Consider the following 27,938-nt stretch of genomic DNA (forward strand, 5'->3'; position numbering starts at 1 on the left):
CTATTATTATCTCATAATAGTATATTTATATGTTATATACTATATAGTACATTTATATACCTATATTACAAATATAGTAAAACTGTAACAAGTAATTGTCTGTACATGGGAGATATTTAAGAAAAAATAATATGAGGGGTTTTAATAAGACTCAAGAGGTCAAAACAATGATTTTTGAAAAATTTTTCTCTCTCTCCATCAGTATGGATATCGCACAAAATGTAGTAGCTGTAACGAATTGGATGCGGTTTTTACAGTTGTGCTCCTAAAAAACTTTCTGTTAAAACTTAAAATCTGGTGTATGTTTCATCTCGATACGCCATCTAGGAGTGGTCTACTTCATTGTATTCCTACTTTAAAATCCGCGCGTACAAAATTGGCGGGAAAAAAAAAACTTAGCTATAAAATGAAATTGAAAATATATTGTTATTTTTTATTATTCTAACCATATTTATTATAATAAAAATACTATGTTATTTTTGCTCTGCATCATGGATAGATATTTTATAGAATGTTGTTGGTATAACTGTATTTGGATTTTACCTTACAGCGAGAAACTCTTGTTTCGAGATTGTCTCTGATCGAACAAAATATTTTCTCTCGGTATTTATATTTGAGAATTCAATAAATTATACTGTTACTCATATTGTTTTGTTCTTTTTTTAATTAGCCCCCTAAATACGTTTTCATTAGCATTCACAAGAGAAAGTAGGCGCCCGACATCGCTGTCTCGTTCTATCATACATGCAATAGCGATAACATACCTATCGACAGGTACGTTTGTCTAATGTATTGATCATGACAACGCTTGGTACAGATGTTCTGGCACACAAGCACACGGCAGCGAGCAAGGGAAGGGGTTGGGGGGGGTGAAATATCTGTATCGCGATTAATCGCTGGTGAATTCGTCACTATGGACCGATTAACTTAACTGCATTCTCACCTATCATCCTCACTAATAATTACCTTCTTGAAATCATCGTGATTGATTTATTGTTGAATTCCCCACGATAGGCCAACTGACCTACTTCATCCTCACCAATCATCTATCACTGGAGATGACCAGTGTATACTGATAGTGCAGACGGATTTGCCATTCCGTTATCATCCCATTAAAAAACTGTACTTTTTATTAATAGAATAAATAAGAAACTAACCAGAGGGAGACTCTACAAAAGTCGATTGCTTGGGTACCTCTGTCCGATTCGTGTTTCAACCGTGAAGCAGTTGTGTTTGCATGGCTGTGTTTCGGTTTAAAGGCGTGAATTTACAGGGTACAGAGGAATAACACCTGAGTCCTCAGGAATGGCAACGCATGGGGGGTATCATGGGCGAAACAGTATACTCTGTTGAAACAATATACTTTCCATCAGGTGGGCCGTCAGCTTGTTTGCCATTCTAAGTTGTATAAAAAAAAACTTTTTAACGATGAATGGATGGATGAATGAAACGATGTAATCTTTCACACTAAAACTTCTGAATGGATTTGAATGAAATTTGATTAACACAGGATACTAGATGTATCACGCAGATGAAGCTACGGGGTATATAATAAATATATGAAGAAAAGTCGATAGGTACATACTGTTTAGTATAAATAAAACTCTGTATTACCGTATAACAGCCTTTATTCTTTCCAACGACTGAGCTTTGCCCAACAAGGCCATCATTTCAGCGACGCCCGGCCCTTCCTTGAGCCCACTAAGCACTGACCTGAGAGTTTTCATAAGTGTTGGAAACTTCACATTATTAGTTGACGAGAATTCCCTCAAGCGATCCTTAAGGTTTTCTTGATCAAACCTTTCTATTCTTTCCAGTGTGTCTAACAATTTGATTAACAGGTTCCTATCAAAATCTATCTCGGTGTTAGACGGTAGAATCCACAGGAAACCGAACTCTGAACTGGCTAAATCTTCTATCCTTGTCACCCTCGCTGTGGCCCAGTTCAGAACGGATTTTATGTGTTCTTCTGTGACATACTTCTTCTGTTCTGGATATTTGGTTTCGATTAATTTTTCTAGCTTACTCGATAAATCTTTCGAGAGTTTCTCATCTTGCAGTTGCCGCTTTATCTCCAACCTGTTACATTCTTCTAAAAGGTCTGGGTTGAGACGGCTTGGATGTGATGATATCTTGTCGATCTGGAACTGTATCCCAAAGGGAATATATTACAACCAACAGAATTTTCAGGTAAAGCATTGTACATTTCACAATAAACAACTCGAAAAATATTTTACTTGTCTTTTTTTATGCAATTTAGAATTGCAAACAAGCTGACAGCCCACCTGATGAAAAGTAATAACCTTCGCCTATAGTCATGAACAGCACCGTGGACATAATAATAGTGTACTGTGTCACCGATGATACCCCCCATGCGTTGCCATTCTTGAGAACTAAGGTATTATGCCTCTGTACCCTATAATTTCACTGCCATAATCCACCCTACAAACCGAAACACAACTATGCAAACACAACAGCGTTACCGTAGAATATTAAATGAGCAGATGTAGTCAAGTAAACAACTTGTAAAAATTCGTCCTCTAGTATATATATCAAGTTCTTAATTTTTTTTTTTAATAGAAATTGCGAATCTTCGGTTACTATTTCATTTTCACCTATTAAAAAAAATAATACAAACTATACATATATACATAGTAAGGGAAGTTAGTGGGTTTAATTCATACCTCCTCCGCCAACTCGTCCATGTCCTTCAACCTAACCCCCGCGCCGGGTACATGGTCGAAACCTCCACCGGACAATGTTATATAATTCACCAATGCCAGTGGATAAATTCCTGAAATTTAGGGGAGAAAAGTATTATTAATAATGGGTTCTAACAGCCCCATTGCTAGCAATATACCCTGCCAGGGCGATCACTATGTGATTCCCCCCCCCCCCCCTCTTTTTAACATCAGGAAAAATGCATCAGCAAATCCACACAGCTTAGGGACCATATGGGTACTGCGGAACTCCTACCGAGTAAACGACCTGACGATATACCTCCCGTCTCTAAGCGACGGTGCCGCGGGTTCCCGTTTTGAAGTCTACCGAGACACCATCACGAGGCCCATTGAAGGGTGACTCCCTGACTGTGGAATCAACTCTTCCGAACCTTAAGGTCTCTATCTTGTAAAGAAAAATATTTTACCTCTATACCTACTCTGTACGAGATTTAGTAAGAAATGTGCAAACGTAATATAAAAGAAAAAGTAACTCCATACCGTTCTTCTTGTAATCTTCCACTTTTACATCACTTTGCCTCTTGCTAAGTTTCGTACCGTCTGCATTCACTATCAAAGGCAAGTGTCCGAAGCGCGGTGGGGTCCAGCCAAATGCTCTGTCAAAACCAACAACAAATTTGTATTGACATAAAAAACATATTCTTGTAACATGCAATTGTAGCTGTACCCGATTGTATTTTGTTAAAGGAGGGGCTGGCTGAAAATCAATGCTGTTCAACTTTACACATTGCTCTGGGACACTCACAGCATTTTTTTTTATACAACTTAGAATGGCAAACAAGCTGACGGCCCACCTGATGGAAAGTGGTAACCGTCGCCTATAGGCATGAGCAGTACCATGGACATAACAGAGTTTACTGTTTCGCCAATAATACCCCCCATGCGTTGCCATTCCTGAGGACTCAAGTGTTATTCCTCTGTACCCAGTAAATTCACTCCATATCCCACCCTTCAAACCGAAACACAGCTAAGCAAATACAACTGCTTCACGGTTAAAACACGAATGAGACAGAGGTACCCAAGCGATCGATCGATCCTCAGGTGCCACATAGATATCTCATCATCATCATCATCCTTTTAGCTGTTAACCATCTACTGCTGAACATATGCCTCCCCTACAGGTTGCCACTAACAACGATTCCGAGCCACCTGCATCCACTGACTCCCTGCAATCCATTTGAGATCTATTAAATCTATAGTCGATTGCTTGGGTACCTCTGTCCCATTCGTGTTTCAATCGTGAAGCAGTTGTGTTTGCATGGCTGTGTTTCGGTTTGAAGGGTGGGATATGGCGTGAATTTAGTGGGTACAGAGGAATAACACCTGAGTCCTAAGGAGTCACAACGCATGGGGGGTATCATGGGTGAAACAGTATACTGTGTTATGTCCATGGTACTGCTCATATCTATAAGCGATGGTTACCACTTTCCATCAGGTGAGATGTCAGCTTGTTTGCCATTCTAAGTTGTATAAAAAAAAAGTATAAAGTTTACTCTGACTCTCTTCAGAGAAGCTTCCTCCCGCGAATACTCAAGTTGTGGAATGACCTCCCTGCTGATGCTTTCCCTAGAAACAACAGCATGGGATTCTTCAAAAAGGGCGTATTAAGTGCAAGCATAACATACCTGGTGTTACAGGCATCCATAGACTACAGTAACCCCGTTTACGGTCAGACGGGCCTTATATTTGTCTACCACCATATTTTTTAAACCAAATTATTTGTATACAAAAACAACTTACCTATAAATCAATAAATGTTTAGTTGTTGATATTTGCCATTCCACTCCTCTCAGCACGTGAGTCACCGCCATCAGATGATCATCAACAACGTTGGCGAAATGATATGTCGGGAACCCATCACTCTTCATAAGTACGGGGTCACCTTCATTCATTGATACATCATATGCAATCCCACCAAATATCAGATCTTCAAAGGCCTGGCAGTCTGATGTTAGCTGCAGTAATAATTATCATACAATAAATAAAAAAATATACAGATTTTGTTGCAATGAAATTAATTGAAATGAGTTTATTTGCAATAAACAATCTAAGAGAGACTAAGAGATCTAAGGGAGACTGTACAAAAGTCGTTTGCTTATGCACTTCTGTGCTATTCATGTTTCTATTGTGAAGCAGTTGTTTGCATGGCTGTGTTTCAGTTTGAAGGGTGGGATATGGCAGTAAATTTACAGGGTACCAAAGAATAACACCCGAGTCCTCAGGAATAGCAACGCATGGTATTATGGGTGAAACAGTATACTCTGTTATGTGCATGGTATTGCTCATATCTATAGGCGACGGTTTGCTTTTATAAGTAGCATATAAAAATCTGAAATTTTTTAACAAAAGCCCCTATTTTTACTAGTTTACTAGCTGCCTTAAGCGATGTAGGCATGCAAATATATATAATACATTTTATAATAAAGCGAAAACAAAATTATAAATCGATTTTATGTTATTTAAATATCATTATCATAAATCATTTCAAAAAAAGCTTCAGTGAATAATTTTTTTGTGATATCTTCCCCAATTCCTAACTGCTTATAATGAATACACAGCATTGAGGCGGGTGTGATCTGGCGACACCTGGAGGCGCTGATGTTCGAGACGCAATAGAATCAGTAAAGGAACGCATTAAATTCGTTGTTGGTGCTTTTTTAATGGGTGGAAATGGATTGATGCACTATCAAAATGCGCTGACAAAGCACCAGCAAATAATTAGAGGTGAGGGTGAATGCAGATCAGCAGGCCAATCCTGACGTATTCAACAAGAATCAATCAAGCCAACTTTCGGGGGGGAACCATATCGAGGTTGACCTGATAGGATATAATCGTTGGTATTTTATAAATAACCGTAAAGCAGTTGTTTGCATGGTTGTGTTTCAGTTTGAAGGGTGGGATATGGCGTGAATTTACAGGGTACAGAGGAATAACATCTGAGTCTTCAGGAATGGCAACGCAAGGGAGGTATCATGGGCGAAACAGTATACTCTGTTATGTCCATGGCACTGCTCATATCTATAGACGTCGGTTACCACTTTCCATTAGGTGGGCCGTCAGCTTGTTTGCCATTCTAAGTTGTATAAAAAAAAAGATGGTAATTTAATCTGACGCACCTCGTAAAATATAGCTTGGTAACCTTATTTTCGTCATCAGAGGGGTATCATGAAGATTAAAAATTTATCCAGAAGTGCTAGGTTAAGCCCATCCATGACCCCATACTCAATTTATTGTAAGTGAAATCAGTAACTAAAATATATTTGACATTATAAATCTTATTTGAGTTTTTAATGTATAAAGAAATTTAAAAATGTTAAATTTCAGAACCTTAAATCTAATACAATATGGAACGCCCGCCTTGATCTTGTCTTTAATCTCTTGTTCACTAAGGTTGCGGCATTTGTTGTCATACTTTGGTACTCTCTGACTCTTCACCGCATCTCTGCGGAGTACATTCAGACGGCGCTCTGTACAGAAACATTTGTATGCAGAACCATTCTCCAGCAACTTTGTTATGTGATCTCTGAAATATTTTTTATTTATTAACAAACAGAAATGTTCATAATTATAGAGAAAGTTCATTGCTTAAAACCTTTATGCAGATTTTCTTGTATATAAATCTATACACAGAAAAACAATGAAATACAAAAACTGAATATAACTATCATTTTGGTCTTTTATTAAAATTTGAACTACAATATATATTTTAGGTAGCCATTTAATTGTGATATAGAATGGGCCAAACCTTTCTTTCCCATAGGCATTGTAAGATTTAAGAAGTGACTAAGGGAACTTAGATTCTCTTAGTCGAGGTTTGGTTGAGAGATGGTGCAGTAGTGTACCTCTTAAAACATCACCAAAGGCAGATTGCGGTTGCCAAACCACCTACCAAATGTGGCAACTACTCGCAAAACTCCCCATAAGAGAACAGTCCCCAATAACCAGTTAACAACTGATATAAAAATAAAAAAAATATATACTTTAATATTTGCTATACAAAGAGGTACCAGTGCATACATATTTTTTCTTTCATTTAAAAGTTTCCTCTTGTCAGTACAACTAATTCATGCATTTTCTACCAGTCAGCTCTATCCCAGGCCATATCTTTGACCTCCTATACCCACATGTAATTATACTTTGATCTTCCCCTTCCAGATTTGCTCTCTATTTTTTCTTCTATTATTATTATATCATTATAAGGTGGACAAGCATTTTGCCTCTAAAAATACCTTTGAACAACTCGATCTAATGGGATTCGATCCCATATCTCTCTACTCTCCAGCTTATGTGCCTAATTAAATCGCTGAAGAAATACTATCAGTAAGTTATTGAATTTTAACCTAATAATAATTAGAATACCCAAGTGCTATAGGTATGTCATAAGTGCACAGGTTTCACATTAACAATATTTTCAAATAAATTATAAATTTATTTTAATTGCATAAATTGTGTAAAAAATATATTTGTATTAAATTGACTTACCACGACTATATTAAATGATCCTACAAGTAATTCCCACAAATACTATGAATACAATTAAAAATCTGTGAAATATTCACTTACTGGTAAATCTCTAATCTTTCGCTTTGTACATAAGGTCCATATTTATTACTCTTACCAGGGCCCTCGTGATATTCAATCCCAGCCCATTCTAAGTCCTTTATCAAAGCATCAACAGATCCTTCCACTTTTCTCGTCTGGTCAGTGTCTTCTATTCGCAAAATAAATACTCCGTTACGGGATTTAGCAAATAGATAATTATATAAAGCTGTTCTCAAACCACCCAGATGTAAGTAACCCGTTGGGCTTGGAGCAAACCTCACTCTAGGTCTCTCTGCATATCTTCTTTTACTAACATTAAGTGTAGGTAAAACTAATAAACGATTTATGATATTAAGTCGCATGATATCAAAATTAAATACAAAACTCATAAATAAGTGTGTATTGTGCCATTTAAAAGTGTATTAGTAATAATTATTAAATTTAATTTCAAAAATTAAAGAATTGATTAAGATATTTGAGGTTATATTACGCAAAGTTGGTATACAAAAAATAAGTAACTGTCAAAATGAGAGCAATCAGCTGTTGACTTCTAAGTTCAGAAATTTTATACATGCATCGCAGATCATTAACTATAACGTGTATATACAGTTATGTACATTTTAAATGTTGGTATATTTGTTGAAATACAATTGTCATGTCTATCTTAATATTATTATTTAAATAATACTTAAACTTGTATATAACATATAAAGTCTTGTATGTAAAAATAACACATCAGTTAGTAGCATCTTGAAGTCAACTATTTGCAAGACACAATTTTAATCAAATTATTATAAATCACTATAAATAGATTTCATTGTCAATAATTATTTAATCAAATTTCATTCAAATTTTTAATTATGTAGTTCCATTATCGGCGAAATTTGTAATAGCCGTATTAATTTTCTTAATTCTAAACGTAAATCATAGACAACGCGAACTATAGAAGTTAATGTTACAATCAGGTCGTTCTACCATTTTAATAGTTAAAATAAATAAATTTATTTTGTTATTATTCTTTAAAGGATTATTAATAATATATAACTCTGATATAAAATGTAATAATAGACATCATACAAATATAATATAGCAATATATTGTTAAATTTGTAGAAATATAAGCAAACAAAGGAGTTTTAGATTTTATAACAGAAACACTCCCATAAAATCTCTATGATTGTTATTTCACTTTGGTTCCGATGTCGAAATAACAGTGAAAGTCTTATAAAATAATAATAATCTATCAAAAATGGTGAGTAATCATGCCAAAATAATATTTTACTGTTTTTCTAAAGCAGGAGAAGAAATATAATCTCATAAAAAGTATATTATCTCCTTTTATAAAATGACAGCTGAACAGTGTCCTAGGTTATGACGTTCTTGCGTTTTCTTTCAGAATAAACTAAAATCGTCACAGAGAGACAAAGTAAAAAAGTTTGTGGCATTCACGCAGACAAGTGAGACCACTGCGATATACTGTTTGTCGCAAAACGACTGGAAACTCGATATCGCGAGTGACAATTACTTTCAGAATCCCGAAGCGTACTACAAGGACCCAGTGAAGTCTTCAGTGGATAGAAAAAAGTTAGAACAGTTATTTGCCAAGTATAGAGACCAGCAGGAGACCGACAAAATCACAGTAGATGGAGTTATGAAGTTCCTGGAGGATCTGAACCTTAGCCCAGAATCAATATTAGTTTTAATCATAGCATGGAAGTGTAAAGCGGCCGTGCAGTGTGAATTTACTAAAGATGAATTCACCACGGGCCTCCTAGAACTGGGAGCGGACAGTGTTGACAAATTAAAAGCAAAATTGCCTACTCTCGAAACAGAAATTAAGGATGCAAACAAATTTAAAGATTTTTATCAGTTCACATTCAATTATGCAAAAAATCCTGGACAAAAAGGCCTGGATCTTGATATGGCTATAGCATATTGGAATATAGTACTCAGAGGAAGATTTAAATTTTTAGATGCATGGTGCAAATTTCTCACGGTATGTACAAACGTCACTATTCTGTTCCATAAATCCTGGACTTAAAACAAAAATAACTCCATTTCTATAATGGAATTAAATTTTCTTAGCCCTGACTAATATTTTTCTGTATTATGTTATCAAGTTCTGCTTGAATTTGTAGAGATAAATGAATTATATAAACATTATATTCCAAATTTTAATTATCTTTACTCACATTGATTTCCAAATATACTCTCACTCCCCCCCCCCCCCCCCCTTCCTTTAAATATGCCTATATGCAATGTTTACATTTATATTTTTATTTTTGGCAAAAGAGTATCCATGCAGTAGATAAAGTAATTGAAACATGTTAGTACTCTGCCTAAAGTACAAATTTTCTCTGAGGTATAAAGCTATCCTATATGTAAATAAATTCCAAATTATACCAAGTACTAATACTTTCACCATCACCACTGTGATATAAATCATTTAATAGTGTAAACAAGTATGTATTAGTGTGCAAACAAAACATATTTATTGTATATTTGAAGATTCACAAGAAAATTATTTTTTTATTTAATTTATGTATGACAGCAAAACCCCCTTTTATAAAGGGGACCTATGTTCAGCAGTGGACAATTAACAGTTGACATAATAACGATAAGACTGTGGTTCTGGCATAGAATAGGCCACCCCTTCCTTTGCTATGGATGTCATAAGAGGTGACTAAGGGAGTGTGAGGGATAGGCAGTAGTGTCCCTCAAAACATCTCCAAAACCTAACAGATTGCCAAGCGTGACAACTACTGGCAAAACCCCCGAGGGAGAGGGAGAGTTATGTTCAGCAGTGGACAGTTTTTTTTAATGGAATGGTAACCCTGCCTGCACTATCGGTATATATTGGTGGGCCACCAGTAAGGGATAACAAGTGAAAATGAAAAAGCAGGTCAGTTAGCCCACTGTGATAAATACACCTGAAATTCAGCACAATGGTTTCCAGGAGGACTATGTGAAGGTGGACCTGACAGGGTATATTGCTAGCAATCGGACTGGTAGTATGCACAGCTAATTGCATCTCTTGTAGCGATAAGGTCGCCCATTGTTTTCCCATTGTTGTATTTCTTGTAATTGTTTATATTTATAATAAGTTTACTATTGTAATCTTTTGGAGGAAACAATAAAGAGTATCTATCTATCTATCTAATCCCTCCTTCCAATCAAACCTTAAAGGCCAATATGATGAAACTGTATGATTGTAGATGCATTTTCCTCTAATAGAAATTAATGTATTTGATTGTTTGCCAATTGGCAAGTACCAATGATTGATCCCAGGAATTATTATTATTGTGGAGTTGCTTCTGCTCGCATCTTAGCACATTTACAATTATGGAAGTAGATATCCACTTCAAGATGACATATTAAGATGAAATATACACCAGATTTTAATTTAGACTTTTAGAACACAACTATAAAAACCATATTTAATTTGCTTTAGTAATATTGATTTTTTTTTTATGTAAGAAAGAATGGCAAACAAGCTGAAGACATGAGTAGTACTTTGGACAAAACAGAGTATACTGTTTCATCCATGATACCGCCCATGCGTTGTCATTCCTGAGGATTCAGGTGTTATTCCCTATAAACTCACTGCCATATCCCACGCTTCTAACTGAAACACAACCATGCTAACACAATTGTTTCATGGTAGAAACATGAATGGGACAGAGGTGCCCATGCATACTACTTTTGTACCAAGTTTCCCTCTGATAAATGCAATAAATAAGTAATTCTGGAACAAATAGACAGGTGATATTTCTAGAAATTTGACTTCTATCTCATCTTATATAATTTTTTTTAAATATCTCCTATACAGCCTTCATCTAATTAAAGTTTTATTATATTATTAGTAAAAAATTTTAAAATAAGTTGAACTGAAAAGAGAGTAGGGTTATTTTTTAATTTTAATTTGTCACTATTAACATCATAACTATGCTTTTAATCCAAACGCAAGAACCAATAGCTGCTTGGGTATGACATATATATGTCATATATAAAAATTTTCTTTAATTCTGCATTTTTTATTTAAAAATAAACACTTACCACAATAAACTACTAAACTAATATTATAAACAGGAAATATTTGTAATAAATAAACTCGAAAAATACTAAAACCATTATAAAAATACTTTTTCCTGCAGAATGTTATATTATCAGTGATTAACAAGGTCAGTATTTTATTTAAAAAAAAATCTATCCTTTACCCATGCAAAGCTGGGGTGCCTCACTAGTTAAATACAGGGTGTCTGAAAATAAAGGTGACATTTGTTTTGGTTATTGCGTGAACGTAACTATTCTGAGGGGCGCGGGGGGGGGGGTTATGTCATTCGGTAGCCTAGCTTCTGGGAATTTAGTCGCTATGGAGCGTTTCTCGGGAGCGGACCGTGCGTTGTGCGTACACGAGTTTTACAAAAACGTTAATTCATGAAGCTAATTTCCATCACAATGGCCATATAAACGAACAAAATTGCCGATACTGGAGTAATCCAGAACACAAACATCAGAAACCCCTACATTCGCCTAAAGTGACCGTATTAGCTGCAATGTCGACGCGAAGGATTCTCGGTCCTTACTTTTTTATAAATGAAAAGGGACGCACAGTTACAGTAAACTCGGACCATTATGTGGAGATGGTAGACAACTTCTTCGTGCCTGAACTGCAAAACTTTTCTGGTTATAACCAAAGAACATAGTTCCAGTAGGATGAAGCAACTTCACACACGTCCAACAGGTCTTTACTACGAGTTCGTAAAATTTTTCCAGGCAAATTGATATCGAGGAGAGGTGACATAAATTGGCCTCCACGAAGTCCCGATTTAACCCCTATAGACTTTTTCCTTTGGGGTTACGTCAAATCTAAAGTTTATGCCATCAAACCGACTTCCTTGGCACAATTAAAAGGAAATATCCGTCACGAAATGGCAGCCATCACGGACAATACATGCCGAGCCGACATAGAAAATTTTAGAGCTCGATTAAATGAATGCTGTGAACGCAACGGTTTACACTTGAACGATATCATTTTCAAGAAATAAATTCACAAAAAGTGTATTTTAATATGTAATAAAAATTTTTTTAATAAACTCCTTGTTTAATTTTTTATCGATTTTTTAAAATGTGAACTTTCTTTTGAGTCACCTTGTAAAATGAAACAAAAATATGATACCTATTGATTTATTATCATAATTTTTAATTACAGGATAACCACAAAAGATCTATACCAAAAGATACATGGAATTTGCTATTAGATTTTGCTACACAAATCGACGATGGTATGAGCAACTACGATGCGGAAGGTGCATGGCCTGTGCTCATAGATGACTTCGTTGAGTGGTGTCAGAAACAGGGGCTCACCGCAGATGGCGTCAAAGCCCTAGAGCCTGCGTCGGGCTAGCTGACGCCCAATGGTTACCAGCAGTGCGACGCGAGGGTTCACACACACGTGGATATGGAATGCAGCCAACGCAGCGTCGCGTTTACCTTGAGGACTTACATTCTACTGCTACTCTCGCGTCTTGTACTGTACAGTCTAGAGCTGTGTACAGTTGAGTGGTTTGCTATATTAATCGTGTTCGAGTTGTGTAGCTGACTAAATTATGCGTCAACATGTGATCCAGAGATGCAGTAAAATACCATTGTATGTGCAAGTTTAGAAAATTTAGAGATTTGCATTAACCATATGATACATACATGACAATTGTGTATGAATGAGTACAAGAAAAGCAAACATAGTCGCCAGTCAGTTAAATTATATGTATGAGTACAGAATACACATCTGTGGCAGTCAGTTACAGCGTCCTACTAATGAATACAAAGTGGCAATATTGCGCTCCACTGTATAGTGCTCTTGAACTATTCGTCCGTTAGGTAAATTCTTTGTGTAGATTCTTGTTGATCCAACCTTCACTAGGATATAAATTTAACACAAGGAAAAATATTTTTTTCTTGTTAAAAGATATATAAGAAATATTTTTAACATTCTTTCAAATTTTTCAACAAGGTTCTTACGTTATAGGTTAGAGGATCGTAAGAATAATAAAATTAAGATGTAAATATGTATATACACTAATGATATTACTTATTTAGTATTAATGCTTAGTTTGTTTACACTTTTGTTTCATTGGGCCTGCTTTTGATTTTTTCATATTGAATATTTATCATTTTAATACATTGAAATCAATGGTCAAAACTAAAACTGTACCTATGTATTTTTTCTTTTTAACATTACATTCAACAATTAAATGTGCAACTTCTGTGTGCATCTTATTTTTGCAGAGCTAAAATTTTTAAAGCTGACAACCCTGTTAAATGTCGATAATAAATAGAGTCTTACATTTACCACAATGGCAACACTCGACAATTTCTTTTAACTAAAATTATTTAAATTGCATCTTCACTTATTTGGAAAATTCAAAACAAATATTTAAAAAAAGAGAGGAAACAGAAAATTTTCAATATTGTACATACTCAGTGCGCTCAAGCTTCAAAACCTGTGTTAAATCCTACTACATATTCCTTTTGTACTAATTTCGTAAATACACAATCGGGATTTAACGCGATGTAAAAATTTTTACAAGTAAATAGTACCTACATACCTGTTTCTTTATTGCCGACGTTTCGACGTAGATTGCACCACGTCGTAGTCACGCCTGTAAAAGCTTTTACATCGCCTTGAGTCTCAATTGTGTATTATTTACTGTAGTTATCATTTTTTTAAATAAATATTTACTGTGATTATATTTTTTTACTCAGTGCAATAAAGTGTAAAATAAATAAATATATTGCTGACTAATTTAAAATTTGGTAAAACAAAAAAATGTTTATTAATTTTTACCAAAATCAATCAATCTTTCCTCCTTATACACAGTATTAATGTACATCTATACACAATCTAAACTTTTGGAGACCACGCGGCGGAGGACTTTGTTTTGAATATGTAGTGATAAATAAATGTTGGTGGATTTATAACCACTTTTATTGAACCTAGTATGATCTTAAGCACTAAAAAAAAATGCATTAGAAAAGCCGATATACTGTAATTGTATGTATCCATCTAAAAACTTTTTATTCAAATGTTAATGTGAATACCCATCCTTAACTCTGCGAAATAAGGCACACATTTTGTATGTATTTTGTTTATAATGCTTAAATTGCACTAATATGTTTTCATAAAAGAAATTTTCGCGGATTGTTAAAATATTTACCTCCCATCATTTTCCATTGGTATCTTCTAGTTTGTTACTAATTATCTATAATAGAAGTGTCTTTAGATTCTGTATAAGATTTTTTAAACGACTAAACACAATCTGTGATTATCAAGAAATAGTTTCATTTGCTCTATTTAGAGTATAGTATATATGTATTATTTTACTTGTGAAATATTGTCATTGATTTTTAATAATTTCTCTGTTTGATGGATATTACTTAAAAATACTGTTGCCTTTAGAATAATGTTAAAAAATCATAATTGCTGTTTGGTACTTAGTTTTAATGTACAAAAGAAGAAATTGATGTATTAAAATACAATAAATTGTTAAATAAAAAAAAAATCTATTACTAGTTTTTATCCGCAACTTCGTGCTTGTTACTCGGATATGTATATTGATAGACCGGAATTAAAAAACTTCATCCCAAATACGTGTATAAATAAACGTATTTAACATCTGAGCGTGACCTTAAAAAGAGTATAATCTACTCTTAGAGATATTTTTGCGCATAACTGAAAGCTCCACTCATATCCATGGGCGCATATTAATAATTCTGAGATGAGCATAAAATAAGAATCAGGGATTGAACTGACAACCATGTGAAGGTAAGGCAATATTTTAAATCGTTGCACTACCAAAATTGTTATAACACACCTGAAAAATTGTGTAGGTATCTTAGAAATATTTCTTTTTATATTCTTTGAGAGGCTCATATTCAACAGACAACTTGGATATTTTTAAAGATGTTACTATACATTTAGTCGGTAATTTGCTTCCGTTTTGTGATTTACCTACAGAGCATATCGATATAGTTTTGGTAAAATATACAAAAGTACGTATTTATTATCTATATACAATGCCGGTCAACAAAAAAACAACAAAAACAAATGACAATTTTCAGACTGACGGCTTGATAGAAGTATTGTCAGTCATATCAATATGTCAACTAAACTTCACTGACATCATGTTTAGCGATGGGCCAACTCGTATAGTTTTGAATTCGAGTAAACCGAATTGAAATGGTGGCTGATTCGAATCGCAGCTCGAATCAGCTCGCATTCACTTCGTATAGTCAATACTGCAGTTGAATATGAACTCAGTAGGTCGGTTACTTAACTCGCTTTAGATTTAAATCGTCGATAGCGCGAACTCGCGGGTTTCAATCAATTCGAATAAAATATACTAGTGTAACGTAGTAAACACTCAGAATTCATATTATCAATCTATTTTAGTTATAGAACAGTTTTGTTCTTTACTTTCGAGCTATTAATTTGAAAGAAAAATACAAAATACTAATATTTAAAATATAGGTTTTTATTTTTAACCGACTTCCAAAAAAGGAGCTGGTTCTCAATTCGACTAATATTGTATGTTTTTTTATTTGTTTGTTACGCGATTACTCCGTCAATTGTAGACCAATTTTGAAAATTATTTTTTTGTCGGAAGGGGTATTATCTTGAGGTGGTCCCATTGTCACCATGTCAGGATCTGATGATGGGATCCCAGGGAAATCGAGAGCAACTCTATACTTTATAGACACCTACAATATTTTTCATGTACTTTCTAAAGCTATTCAGATATTTGCGTTTGGTAGTCATCATCTTATGTTGTTTAACTGATGATGGGTGGTACAACTCCTTAACGGTTAGGAGTTAAGAGGTAATTCCTGAAATATTAGGCACGTTTAGATCGTTAGTAGTTTTTTTCAAGTAATATTCAGATGAGCTGATGATGAAGTACAACTCCTTAACGGTTAGGTTTATATAGGAATTAAGGGATAATTCTATCGCAAAAAAGATTATGAAAATTCTTTTTTTGTCACCAAGTCAGAATCTGGATCCCATGAAAATTGAAGGAAATCCTAAAAATTTGTAATGTAAATATAAAAATATACTAAAAATGGAAAAATAAATAAATTTGAAATAAAATCAACAGACTTCAAAAAAAAAAAAAAAAAAACGTAAAAAATACAAAAGTAAAAAATAACAAAATACAAATTTAATCCCAATCAAATAAATTTCATTTCATTTTATAAAAAATTTAAATAGTTATGTAATCACCTAAAAAAATACATAAAAGTTTAATACTTATATTTTTACTATTTATTTTAACATTAATTAATTAACTAAATATTAAAAAACGGAACAGTAACATTTCTAAAAAAAAAAGCTCGTCGTCAGCCAATCATGAACCAATCGCCTTCTCTTCCTTTAACTTGCGCCTCATGTGATGTTACTATCTCATTCTGCTTCGCAGCTTGTTCGGTTGGTGTAGTTATGTCGAGTATTATACACCACACGCTATGGCATGGTGCAGTGCAGGTAATAGGTACATACACATATAAGTAAATAATTATAATATATTAATAATTATATAATTCAAAATACTTGTACAACGCAAACAGTAAAGCATAGATAATTTACGAAAGTTCATTGTATGCGACAAATCTATGGATTGGTAACAGTAACTTGCTTTTCCAGTCATATAAAAATAATAAATATATTATTAGATTGACTTTGACTCCATAAATCTCACTCAACACTATTCTGTTAATTTATAATAAAAAGTGCCAAAATCTCAACTATCACCGCACCATGATATAGCGCGCGGAGTGTAACTGTAAAACACGCTGACAGAAATATCACGCACACGAGAGTCTTGCTCGTTGTATAATGTTTCTGTTGCGTCGCACGCACACAGCCACACAGCATTCACAGCAACTGAATCGAGTTGACGTTATGACGAACACAGTCGGCCGAGTTGCGTGCTACAGTGATCCGAGCGTAGATCGCATTCATATCACGGTTGTAACGTAGGTAGCGCCGTATTGGCTTTATACGAGTTGATTCGAATTGATAGAAAAGCTAGTTCGAATTGAGCCGGCGGCAATGCAGCTCGAGTAACTCGAGTTTTTTGATTCGAATCGCCCATCGCTAATCATGTTCTGTGTACCGACAGTGACAATTGTTGGTTGATTGATAAAAATATATTTCTTTCTTTAATTGGATCATAGTTTCTCGAAATAATTTTAAATTATAAATAAAAATGTCTGTTCGTTTGGGTGGAGCTTTAAGAGAACTGAGAATCCATTTGTGTCAAACGGGCAAGCAATCTGCTGGTGTTAGGTACTTTTGATTACATAAACATTTTTATAACCTTACTTCTATTTAATAACAATAATCAATAAAATGTTAAAATTACAGAGAGTTTATTCAGCAAAACTATGTGAACATTAAGAAGGAGAACCCCAATTTCCCGATATTGATTCGCGAATGCAATGGCATCCAACCACGCATCTGGGCTCGATACGGTACGTTCCCAATCTTTAATTACATATGTACAATTTTATCGATTTTTATGATCTATTTATGTATTTAGCAGATAATAATTTATATCTTAATTTATACTTCTAAACAGGCCAGGTCACTCAGTATTACTTATCTACTTGTGTTACTGCTAGAACCTATGGTTTAGATTCATCTTCCTACTCTTATCCCAACTATCATTTGGGGGCGGCGTAACATGTTTTCCTCTTCCATTCTTTTCTATTCCCAGTCATTTCCGCATTCACTCCCATTCTGGCCATATCGTCGTCGTATATGGTTTAGATTACTAAAGAATATAAACATTATTTACAAATCAAAACTTTCAATCAATATTTTACAATTATAAGCCGACCGATTATATACACTAGTTGATTATATATTATTTATTAAGATAAAAAAAGGAAAAGATACAAAACATTTTTTTCTGTCTTTGTATATAGATATAAATGTAATTCAGAATTTTCATGGTAACTATTGTATAAAAAGTTTATTAATTCATAATGGACACTACCACTGGTAGTCATATGATGTAAGAGTAGAGAAAGGAGTAATCCAATATAATATTAGCATTACATATCCAGGTTTTTAGCTTAAAAATCTCAAGGTTGTGTCCTGATTTATTAACTTTACAAATGGCAACCCTAGTTCAATCGCCATATTCAATAATTGCAGACAGAGGTTGTGAAGTATGCATGCCTCTCACTGACAAGAGCAGCAAAGAAGTAATGGAAGTGTTGAAATCACTCATTAAATAAAGTATAGACAACTTCCATTACAGTATTTATATTTGTTGGTAATAATTTTATTTGTCATTACTTGAACAAACTGTTATTGTAATGTAGACTATCAGTATTAGAAGTTATGGCAGAAAATCACTTGAAGGCCATAATTATTTTTAAATCTTTATGGTATTTGCTCGTATGAAATTAATTCAAGTAGGTATTTTGGCTGAGCTATATACAAAAAATACATTAAGGCAGATCTCAATCTTATTAATATAATAAAATAGTAGTCATAATAAATATAATAGTTGTTTTTAGTAATAGTAGACTATTTTACCTATTGTAGCTAGACGAAAAAATCTAACTTGCACAAATAGCTAGATAGATAGATTTATTTGTCAGAACATTGTTTTTACAGATATTGATTTATTGTGAAGTACAAATGTTCGCCTTATAGTCTAAAGCATGCAAATTCATTATTGGGTAGGTTATGTTATTATAGTTTACATCAATTGTTCACTCGATTAATAAATAAAGTAATAAATATAACTAAATAAATAAAGTTGATATTAAATATGAAAAATATAAAAATATTCTAAAATTGCATGATTGAGTTCATTTTATTAGAAAGCTTTAATGTTTATTTTTTTCTATTAACTGTATATAACAATTCTCAAATGATCAATGGGTTTTATAAAAAACAATAAGATCACATTATGAGCAAAATTGTGTCTCATATTAATTATATATTAGCTTCATATAAAAAGAAACACGTAGCATAGCACATTCTTAGAATATCAACACATGAGTGTTTCTTAGAATATGAACACATTTGGATCATTTCTGAAGTACCATATCATTAAATCTGTTTCTAATATTAAATTTTGAATTAGACACCACAGCAAAATATTTAAGTTTCAATTTAAATGGAATTTCTAATAGAATTAAGTTAAAATTATTATTTAATTTACAATGGTCTATAAAACAGTAATTTCACAAAACTAATTGTTTTATTGGACGATAATGGAATGTTAACCCCGCCTGCGCTATCGGTATACCCCGGCGAGGCATCAGTGAGTGCTCATAGGAGAGGATGTAGCAGATCAGTTAGTCCATTGTGACTAATTCAACAATGAATCAATCACGATAGTTTCCAAGGGAAACCGCGTGGAGGTGCGTCGTCAATTTGTATTTTCGTATTTTTATTTAATGGGTGATAACAGAATGTTAACATCGCATACAATATTGGTATACACTGTCGGGACACCAATGAAGGATTATTGATGAGGAAGGAAGTAGGTCAGTTAGTCCATCGTGACGAATTCTACAAGTGTTAAGCAAGATGGTTTCCAAGGGGAACCGCGTAGAGGTCGACCTAATAGGATATATCGCTAGCAATGGAACTGTTAGATCCCTATTACTAACAATCCCTTTCCGCTATATTTTCGTATAGAAACTGTATTTTGTATTATTTATTATGATTACAGAGAAAGGCGTCGAACGCAGCGCACCACTTACCAACCTATCCGCCAGCGACGTATTATCCACACTTAGACAACTCGTCAAGTAAAATGTTTGTTCTTTTATTTGTTATGTAAATATATATGTTAGCAATTTATTGACATTTTACTTAAGAACATTCTTCACTACCTTGCCAAGACATAGTAAAAATATTTGGTACGAAAGGCGGGCTTAATGCATTAATATATATTATGTAGTGATTTTTTTTTAAATTGTCAGAAATAAACAAATACAGACGTATCTATATATTGACTCACAAATTATCATCATCATCATCATCATTTCAGCCATTATCCGTCCACTGCTGGACATAAGCCTTCCCCATAGACTGCTAAAAAGAACGGTCCCGAGCCACCTGCATCCAAGACTGCCTGCAACGCATTTCAGGTCGTCATTCCATCTAATGGGGGTTGTCCTATACTGCGTTTACCCGTACGTGGTCGCCACTCAAGAACTTTTCTTCCCCATCGGTTGTAAGTTCTTCAAGCTATCACAAATTATATAATATAATAAAATAGTTGTGGATATTTATTTAATCGACTAGGTATGAACTTTAGTCTCCCAATATGCTTACCTAGGAAAGTATCAGTACAAGAATAAATACTGAAAATATAAATCAATACATAGCAACCAATACACACAATAATATAAAAGAATAATAGAAATGAAATTCAATATTTTAACTCTCCTTCCAGTCCTATTCCCGTATCTACTTATTTGGAGTTAATGTTTTCTTCTACCATTTATCTCTATTTACAGTTATCTCACTAGTCACTCACTTTCTGGTCTTGTCATCTTCAGACAGTCCATCAATCTCTTTTTGGGTCTCTTAACTAACTAAACAAACATTATATGGCCATCCGATAAAACCACCAAGCTAGAGGCAAATATATCTACTTGTGGATACTAGTTCAAACCATTGTTGAATAGAGCAAAAGAGAGGGAAATTGCTTGGCGACTCCTTTGTCCATTCCATTAATGATGGAATAGTAAATGAAATCAGTTCACCAATAGTGATGAATTCACCAGGAATTAACGACCATGGTTTGCAATAAGGAGTGCATGGAAGTTGAAAGGGTGTATTGTTAGCAATGGGATCACTAGTCCCCATTGCTGATCTGAATAATTAAAAACAATGTATAGACAAATAAATAATTTATTACTTTTAAACATACTATAAACTAACAAATTTGTAAACAATTAAAACAGTTCTATAGAAATACAATGGTAAATATAAAATATTTGCATTTATATTACTATTAAGGCTCGACTTTATTGTTTTTTGTTATTTAAGTCGTACTTGACAGACCTAAACTGACAATGAGTATGCAGATGTGTCATTTTATAACAAAAAAGACTCCTCAAAATCGTTTCAATATCGGCGATGGCATCGCATAATAATGATAAAGAAAATTTTAAAGAACGGTCGAAATTAAAACTTTAATGATAATATTTTTAAGAATTAAAATTAGATACCTCATAATGGAAGCGCTTAGCTAGCAACAGTAATTGCCGATATTTACATGTTTTCTGTAATAACATTGTAATAAATGACAAATTATCACTAATACCAAAATCTTTACTGTTCTTTTTTAATATCCCGTCTCGTTTCCTGTTTATTAGTGGCATAATGGGCAACACTAGCCCTTTACCTATATTAAAAATAAAATAACAAGTTGTCATAATTAGAACACCGAAAATTACACCACCATCTATAACAATCTATACCAATTCTGTACTTAATCTAAACACGCCAGAGATCTCGTTATCTATTCGAGCCTTATTTTCCTAAAATATAAGGGGACGTTCAAGTACTCAGTAATGCAGTTTATGCAAGGTTTTTGATTCTCCTCCCTATCCCCATGTAACACACCGTAACATTTTTCTGAACACCCCCCCCCCCCCCCCCTTCCTCACTGCTCCTCCTTAAACCTTACGTAACACCCAAGTGAATACTTACCTAAAAGTCTAAAACATGACAACACTAACGAATACTGACAAAGAAAATAAAATAAATTTGATGTACTAATACGTACTTTAGTTTTTTTTATTTAAATAAAAAAAATGTTACGTAACGCTTTATTCGACCCGCACCCCCCCCCCCTCCTGTAACTCATACAAGACCTCCCTTCCTCCCAACTTACTTTGTGCAATACTTGACCCCTACGGAACAGGGGGCCTACCATGAAATGAAATTCCGAAGTTTCGGACTCAATTTCGTGTTTTTATTAATTACCTAAATTAGCCCAGTAAATGCAGCTTAACATTTTGTTTGTCATAAATCCTACCATAAAAGTCCAAAAGAATATTAATTTAATATTTTTATGTAATTTTAACATCAAATTTGTGTTTCGTTCGGCTCCGAAATTTCGGAAAACATTTCATGGTAGGCCCTCAGATTACACCTATGCGGGTGAATTTACAACACCAGTAATGGTTCAGGAACGACTGTCTTATATTTTAGCACTTTATTAAAATATTTGTGATTCAGATCAGATCAAATTTATTTAGGCACGTCGCCTATGTTGATGTTATTATTCATTTAAATAAATTCCTAAAATCAATGACTTAGGGGATTTTTGTTTGAACATGATCAAATTAAGCAAAATCGCTGCACACTACCTCACAATTCACTCGACAATATTTTTTTTTTATACCATAAAGGTAGCAAACAAGCATACAGGCCATCTGATGATAAACGATCCATAATATTACAAAGTCAATAATTGTAATAATATGTAAATCTTCGGAATACTTAAAAATAGATAAACTACTTCCATGCAATCATTTCACACGAAAACGCCAGCGTAAACCAAGGTGCTATTCCGTTTTCATCCATTAAAAAACTTACAAGAGTAGTTAGTAAACATTCTATACTATGTATTCTAAGTTAGTAAGTAGAGATGTCATAAATAAAACAATAAAATAAAGGGTACTAAGTACAAAACAAAAGACAGATGCCTTAACAAGACACGTCACTTAAAAGTGACGTGTCTTAACGCTAAAGCGTTGGCATTAATCATGCTTTTATTATTCAATTATTGTATATTTTAGCAAACAATATTTCGCGAACGCAGTATTATTTTGTATTTAAGAGCATAGAACTGTCTGGTGTCCATCTTAAGATGTTAGCGAACCTTCGAACTAAGCTTTTGCTTAAAAATGTTGCTTTACAAACAAGCCAGGCCAGACCCTTTAGACAAGTGGCAAGAAGCGAATCCATTGAAGGAATCGTAATCTGTATCGAGTTCATGAGACAGAACGAGATAGTAATATCCGACGTCTCATTTCAACTCGAGAGTTACTTGCAATGACAACTCCATTGATGGACTCTTGTGCCCAATATCTAGAGGGGCAGGCGTCAGGTTCCAAAATAATCTTAATTAGGCCGATGGCAAACGCTATTTTGTTTTAACAGACGGCGTAGCAAAACAGCATGTTTCAAAGAACATATATCTTATATATATATATATATATATATATATATATATATATCCGTCCGTTAAACCTATCTCTTAAACTAATATTTTAAATCAATATTTCGCAAAACTACTGTTTTATGTCCCAACTGCGGTTGCCAACCCGCCTGCCACGCTTGGCAGGTTGAACATAGGCGTCCCATAAGAGGAAACGCCTATGTTCGGCAGTGGACAGTTAATGGCTGATACGACGACTGTTTTATATACCATCATATACTAAAATTATAATAAGAAAATTAGTCCATATTGTTCCTTAAATAAAAATTTTGCTGTGATATCCAGTGACGTAACTACCGGAGGGCTAGACGGGGTAGTGTCTCTGAGCCCCCAAACTCAGGGACCTCCTCAGACTCTGATTAAAAACTATTAATTGAACTAGTGAAAATTTGTCCAACATTCTATGGAGTATAAAAAACCAGATTCCAGGAATATGACTTTAATAATGGCAACTTATTTAAAAAAAATACAGGGGGATTTCCAACAAGTCTCGAACATCTTTGTTTGAAACTTGCGGGGAACTCCCCTGTATAAGAATACAATACCATACAACACCCTAAGAAGGGTGGTGTATTTTTTGCCCAAGGGCCTTTGGTTGCCTAGCTACGCCACTGGTAATACTAAATTAAAATTTTAATTTTAAAGTTAAGTTTAAAGGAATGGCATGTCAGAATCAACCCCACTGTGTCGAAATAGTCATTGACGAGTATCTAGAAAACTGTTTGACCACTCCGACTACAGTTTACATATGATTTTAACCCTTAAATGCCTGAAGTTTCAAATTTGATACCGGAGTTTGCATTGTTTCGTTGTTAAATAAATTTAAATATTTTGATTACCGTAATGCCTAAAGTATCAAAAATTATACCAAATGTTTTTTTTTTCAAAATAAATATATAAAAATATCGTTTTGACTTTTTTACTATTTTTCCTCATTAGTAAACACAGTAAAGGATACACTTATATATTTTTTAATTTGATTATAAAAATCATGCTTTTAAGGGTTAAGCATTTGAGGTTACTAGAGCCATCGTGGCTCCTGTACGTCTACATTTATCAATGGTGCCAATATGTATGACAAATGGAATAAACACAAAATTAAATTAAATATAAAATGTTGACAATAAAATTGTTACAAATGTTTCACAAGTGATTATAAAAATTACTTATATTTGATGACCACTTTTCTTTATTATTTAATTTATATTTTCTTAATTTCTATGATTCAAATATCACACTCTTTGTAAGAACAGTGTTTAACACTACTCTATAAATTGTACAAAAAATGCGCCTCTAAAGTTTGTGGTAATAAGTCAGCCTCGAAGGTGTTTGTTTTTACTTTGAAGTCCCTATAAATTAATAATTACATTAAAACAATATGTATATTATAATGCTACAAGTAAATAGGTGTTAACAATGAACAAGTACCTACTTTTTATTTAGGTCCATGACTTTTAATATTTAGTATATTCATATTGTTCAGGTTTATATTTATAAATATATTTTTAGATCTAGTAAGCACACATTAAATTTTAATGTAATAACTACTACTAATGAATAAGGATCACGAATTGATCCCAAAACAAGTCGAGCTTTCTCAATCTAACTAAACATAAGTTATACCAGTAGTTGTTACATTAAAATATGTTTTCTAGTCGTCCTATTTTAACATTTTACCACCTCTAAATAATAAAATTTAAAACTTTGTATATTTTTATTTATTTCTACATAGATAGATAGATATATAATTTATTTGCATTACTTACAACACACAAATAAGAACATAAGAAGACATAGATAGACATACACAAAAATGAAATAAAAGAATACATTTACAACAAAAAAAGAGATAAAAGGATACATATACAAAAAAAGATAAAAGAATACATATACAAAAAAGATAAAAGAGAATACATATACAAAAAAAGATAAAGGAATACATATACAAAAAAAAGGAAAATACATAAAAGAAGTAACATAATTTTTCCTTTCGTGCGTGTGCCATAATAACACAAAATAGTCACAATACAGTTTATTGCTTTGTCTCTAAAACACTGACATTCTATTATTTAAATTATTACATGTCTAGACAAACTTCAGAAGCGCATTTATATTTGACGATGAGTATATTCATATGTAAAACATTAAAACTTACTCTAATATCACTGAAAGGCTGGCAACCCAAATATTTCGGGCTGAAATTTAGCTAAAGTTGGCAATACTATTGTGGCGTGCGTTGTCAGTCTCTTGTCTAGATGGGGGTCAGGCACCATGACGACCTGCATGCCAGCTGATATTCCTGCTGTGACTCCATGAGGTGAATCTTCAAAGACCAGGCACTGAAAAATTTATGTAATATATATATATATATATATAAGAGCTATCTTATATATCTTATATATATATATATATATATATATATATATATATATATATATATGAGCTATCTTATATATCTATATATCTTATATATATATATATATATATATATATATATATATATATAAGAGCTATCTTATATATCTTATATATAATATATATATAAGATATATAGATATATAAGAGCTTGAATACAAGCTCAGTAGAATAACAAATAACATTCAAACCTTTGAAGGATCAGGCTTATCAGGAAACCGAGCGGCTGCCACCAAAAATATGTCAGGATTCGGCTTTCCAAACTTGACTTCTTTATCGCTACTTCCCATCACCATGTGGTGGAAGTATTTGAAAAGCTCCTCGTGGTGAGCTATCTTTGTGCGTACTGATCTCTCGCTGGATGAGGTAGCCAGTGCGAAGGGAACCCGAGTTTTATGCAAATGTCGGATTAATCTTTCAGCACCTGGAGTTATAACATTTAAATAAACATATTAATAAAATTGATGGACAATCATTGACATACCTAATTGAATAAGTCTCTTATTTAATTATGCTCTGCCAATTTATATCAATAGAACAGTTTGGTAATAAGGTTTAATAAGTTGATAAAACTACAAACCATCTAAGAGTGGTGTGTTTGCCAGCATTGTATCACCAAGAACAAGTAGCTGATCTCTGAATTCCTTTGGAGAGATTGGAAGATTCAGCTCCTTGCAAAGGATTTCAGATAGACGCTGCTCAGTTCCACCGAGCACTTTCATCATTAGTTCATTGGTATACTTATGACCATATTTGGCACATAACTGAGTAATCATTTTCTCATACACTTGTTCTGTATCTGTAAATTAAAATTAAAAAAGGAATTATCTAAACAAAATAAATATTTCCGAGCTAACTTATAAAACCTGCCAAGTATGTAAATAAAAAACCTATTTTAGCTATGACAGTATTTTAATTTTTTCCCTTACCCACAATTTTCAATGTAAAAGTAAATTATGAAAGCAATAATATAAACTGTTTTCTTTTTCAGCAGCTGTCGAACTTATGTTTGTTCCTCTAGCTGATCTAGCATTAGAAATATCAGAATAAATATGAGGAGCATAGATGTCACATTTTATTTTATAAACTCCATAGTGCCACTGATGATTATGATTACAGTACATAGTTATTATCTTCGAATTTTTGTCTATTCAACTTTTATAAAAAAAAAAGTTTTTATTCCAGAAACAGTTTTAAAAACAATGTTTTTATGAACTAATAAATTTAATTTTATTTATGTATGATCGTTTACTGTTGTATTTATGTTACTTTTATCTTTAAATGTTAAAGTGCGATAAAATAATATGCCAAATGCATTGAAAATCGCAATATTATTATATAAGTATGATTGTTTACATTGACAATACAGTTTAAGGTCGTCTCCTCAGATATTTAAACTCACCTAAAAGTAATCCATCCATATCGAATATGCAATGAGTGACTTTTCTGTAATTTGCAGTAGAGTAACATCTTCGGGCGAACGAATTCGCTATTGTTTTTAAAAGATAAACCCTCATGATAACTAGGTTTCTGTTATGTAAAAACACTAGGTTAACACTGTGAAAAATATTATTAGATATGCAAAATAAGTGTAATTTAATAGCCGTAAAAAATTTCACAATTATATATTATATATTTTTTTTAAATCAATAACTGCTTTATTCATGCATACCAATTAATAGCAATTAATACTATTTAAAATAATTGAATATAAAAGTGCGTTAAAATAAAATAAAGGCACTTTGAACTTAAATGTCAAATCAGCATTGCCAGATGCATATTTTCATTTCTCCCCACATTTCTAATATATTTTTTGTAAATAAATACATTATCCATTTTCCCTATGAGCAAAGAGAAAAATTGTCCACATTTCTACACAGCTATTTATTTTTCTCTTTTTCTTTAAAACTTCTCCCACAGACAATCTTTTTTCAATAAAAAAAAATATCTAAAATTATGACGAAACTACTCAATCT

The 27,938-nt window shown here is 33.2% G+C and overlaps 4 protein-coding genes and 1 long non-coding RNA gene across 7 annotated transcripts; 3 read left to right on the forward strand and 2 right to left on the reverse strand.

The window, feature by feature from the left end:
* Positions 1 to 1,588: 1,588 nt before the first annotated feature.
* On the reverse strand, positions 1,589 to 7,814 carry LOC113523073 (probable glutamate--tRNA ligase, mitochondrial). 2 transcript variants are annotated; one of them, XM_052897911.1, is made up of 6 exons: positions 7,360 to 7,814; positions 6,069 to 6,208; positions 4,482 to 4,696; positions 3,222 to 3,337; positions 2,685 to 2,794; positions 1,589 to 2,147 (listed from the first exon to the last, which is right to left on the reverse strand). In XM_052897911.1, exons 1-6 carry the CDS (start codon positions 7,670 to 7,672, stop codon positions 1,611 to 1,613), a joined length of 1,431 nt encoding a protein of 476 aa, XP_052753871.1. In that variant the 5' UTR covers positions 7,673 to 7,814; the 3' UTR covers positions 1,589 to 1,610. The 2 variants fall into 2 exon arrangements, with proteins under 2 accessions (XP_052753871.1, XP_052753870.1); XM_052897910.1 differs by having other exon boundaries at positions 1,591 to 2,147; positions 6,069 to 6,264; positions 7,305 to 7,813.
* Positions 2,063 to 6,408, forward strand: LOC128201304 (uncharacterized). 2 transcript variants are annotated; one of them, XR_008253174.1, is made up of 3 exons: positions 2,063 to 2,190; positions 5,300 to 5,465; positions 6,132 to 6,408. It is a non-coding gene; the product is annotated as an uncharacterized LOC128201304 (long non-coding RNA). The 2 variants fall into 2 exon arrangements; XR_008253175.1 differs by lacking the exon at positions 5,300 to 5,465.
* A 564-nt stretch (positions 7,815 to 8,378) lies between the features above and the next one.
* On the forward strand, positions 8,379 to 14,828 carry LOC113522987 (DCN1-like protein 1). The gene is made up of 3 exons (XM_026908844.3): positions 8,379 to 8,534; positions 8,679 to 9,278; positions 12,495 to 14,828. The coding sequence occupies exons 1-3, from the start codon at positions 8,532 to 8,534 to the stop codon at positions 12,687 to 12,689; spliced, it is 798 nt and encodes a 265-aa protein (XP_026764645.1). The 5' UTR covers positions 8,379 to 8,531; the 3' UTR covers positions 12,690 to 14,828.
* A 2,610-nt stretch (positions 14,829 to 17,438) lies between these two features.
* LOC113522989 (NADH dehydrogenase [ubiquinone] 1 alpha subcomplex subunit 2) lies at positions 17,439 to 20,166 on the forward strand. Its single transcript, XM_026908846.3, has 3 exons — positions 17,439 to 17,627; positions 17,706 to 17,812; positions 20,038 to 20,166. The coding sequence occupies exons 1-3, from the start codon at positions 17,548 to 17,550 to the stop codon at positions 20,118 to 20,120; spliced, it is 270 nt and encodes an 89-aa protein (XP_026764647.1). The 5' UTR covers positions 17,439 to 17,547; the 3' UTR covers positions 20,121 to 20,166.
* A 1,045-nt stretch (positions 20,167 to 21,211) lies between these two features.
* On the reverse strand, positions 21,212 to 27,714 carry LOC113522988 (probable pseudouridine-5'-phosphatase). The gene is made up of 4 exons (XM_026908845.3): positions 27,365 to 27,714; positions 26,543 to 26,761; positions 26,154 to 26,386; positions 21,212 to 25,886 (listed from the first exon to the last, which is right to left on the reverse strand). The coding sequence occupies exons 1-4, from the start codon at positions 27,477 to 27,479 to the stop codon at positions 25,710 to 25,712; spliced, it is 744 nt and encodes a 247-aa protein (XP_026764646.1). The 5' UTR covers positions 27,480 to 27,714; the 3' UTR covers positions 21,212 to 25,709.
* Positions 27,715 to 27,938: the final 224 nt, after the last annotated feature.

The sequence above is a fragment of the Galleria mellonella genome, unplaced genomic scaffold (genome assembly GCF_026898425.1).
Source record: "Galleria mellonella isolate WM207_F2 unplaced genomic scaffold, CSIRO_AGI_GalMel_v1 utg38, whole genome shotgun sequence".
NCBI classification, from domain to species: domain Eukaryota; kingdom Metazoa; phylum Arthropoda; class Insecta; order Lepidoptera; family Pyralidae; genus Galleria; species Galleria mellonella.

What these genes read in the sequence shown, in the direction of transcription:
- LOC113523073 (XM_052897910.1), bottom strand. Translation starts at nt 7,672, where the DNA reads ATGAGTTTTGTATTTAATTTTGATATCATGCGACTTAATATCATAAAT. An exon ending in GAAAGATTAGAGATTTACCA is followed by an intron (nt 6,265 to 7,304) that starts GTAAGTGAATAT and finishes AAAATATTTCAG; the next exon opens with AGATCACATAACAAAGTTGC. An exon ending in AAACATTTATTGATTTATAG is followed by an intron (nt 3,338 to 4,481) that starts GTAAGTTGTTTT and finishes TGGTTTTGACAG; the next exon opens with AGCATTTGGCTGGACCCCAC.
- LOC113522987 (XM_026908844.3), top strand. An exon ending in CATGGTGCAAATTTCTCACG is followed by an intron (nt 9,279 to 12,494) that starts GTATGTACAAAC and finishes TTTTAATTACAG; the next exon opens with GATAACCACAAAAGATCTAT.
- LOC113522989 (XM_026908846.3), top strand. Translation starts at nt 17,548, where the DNA reads ATGTCTGTTCGTTTGGGTGGAGCTTTAAGAGAACTGAGAATCCATTTG. An exon ending in AAGCAATCTGCTGGTGTTAG is followed by an intron (nt 17,628 to 17,705) that starts GTACTTTTGATT and finishes TTAAAATTACAG; the next exon opens with AGAGTTTATTCAGCAAAACT. An exon ending in ACGCATCTGGGCTCGATACG is followed by an intron (nt 17,813 to 20,037) that starts GTACGTTCCCAA and finishes TTATGATTACAG; the next exon opens with AGAAAGGCGTCGAACGCAGC.
- LOC113522988 (XM_026908845.3), bottom strand. Translation starts at nt 27,479, where the DNA reads ATGAGGGTTTATCTTTTAAAAACAATAGCGAATTCGTTCGCCCGAAGA. An exon ending in TATGGATGGATTACTTTTAG is followed by an intron (nt 26,762 to 27,364) that starts GTGAGTTTAAAT and finishes TTTAATTTACAG; the next exon opens with ATACAGAACAAGTGTATGAG. An exon ending in AAACACACCACTCTTAGATG is followed by an intron (nt 26,387 to 26,542) that starts GTTTGTAGTTTT and finishes TTATAACTCCAG; the next exon opens with GTGCTGAAAGATTAATCCGA.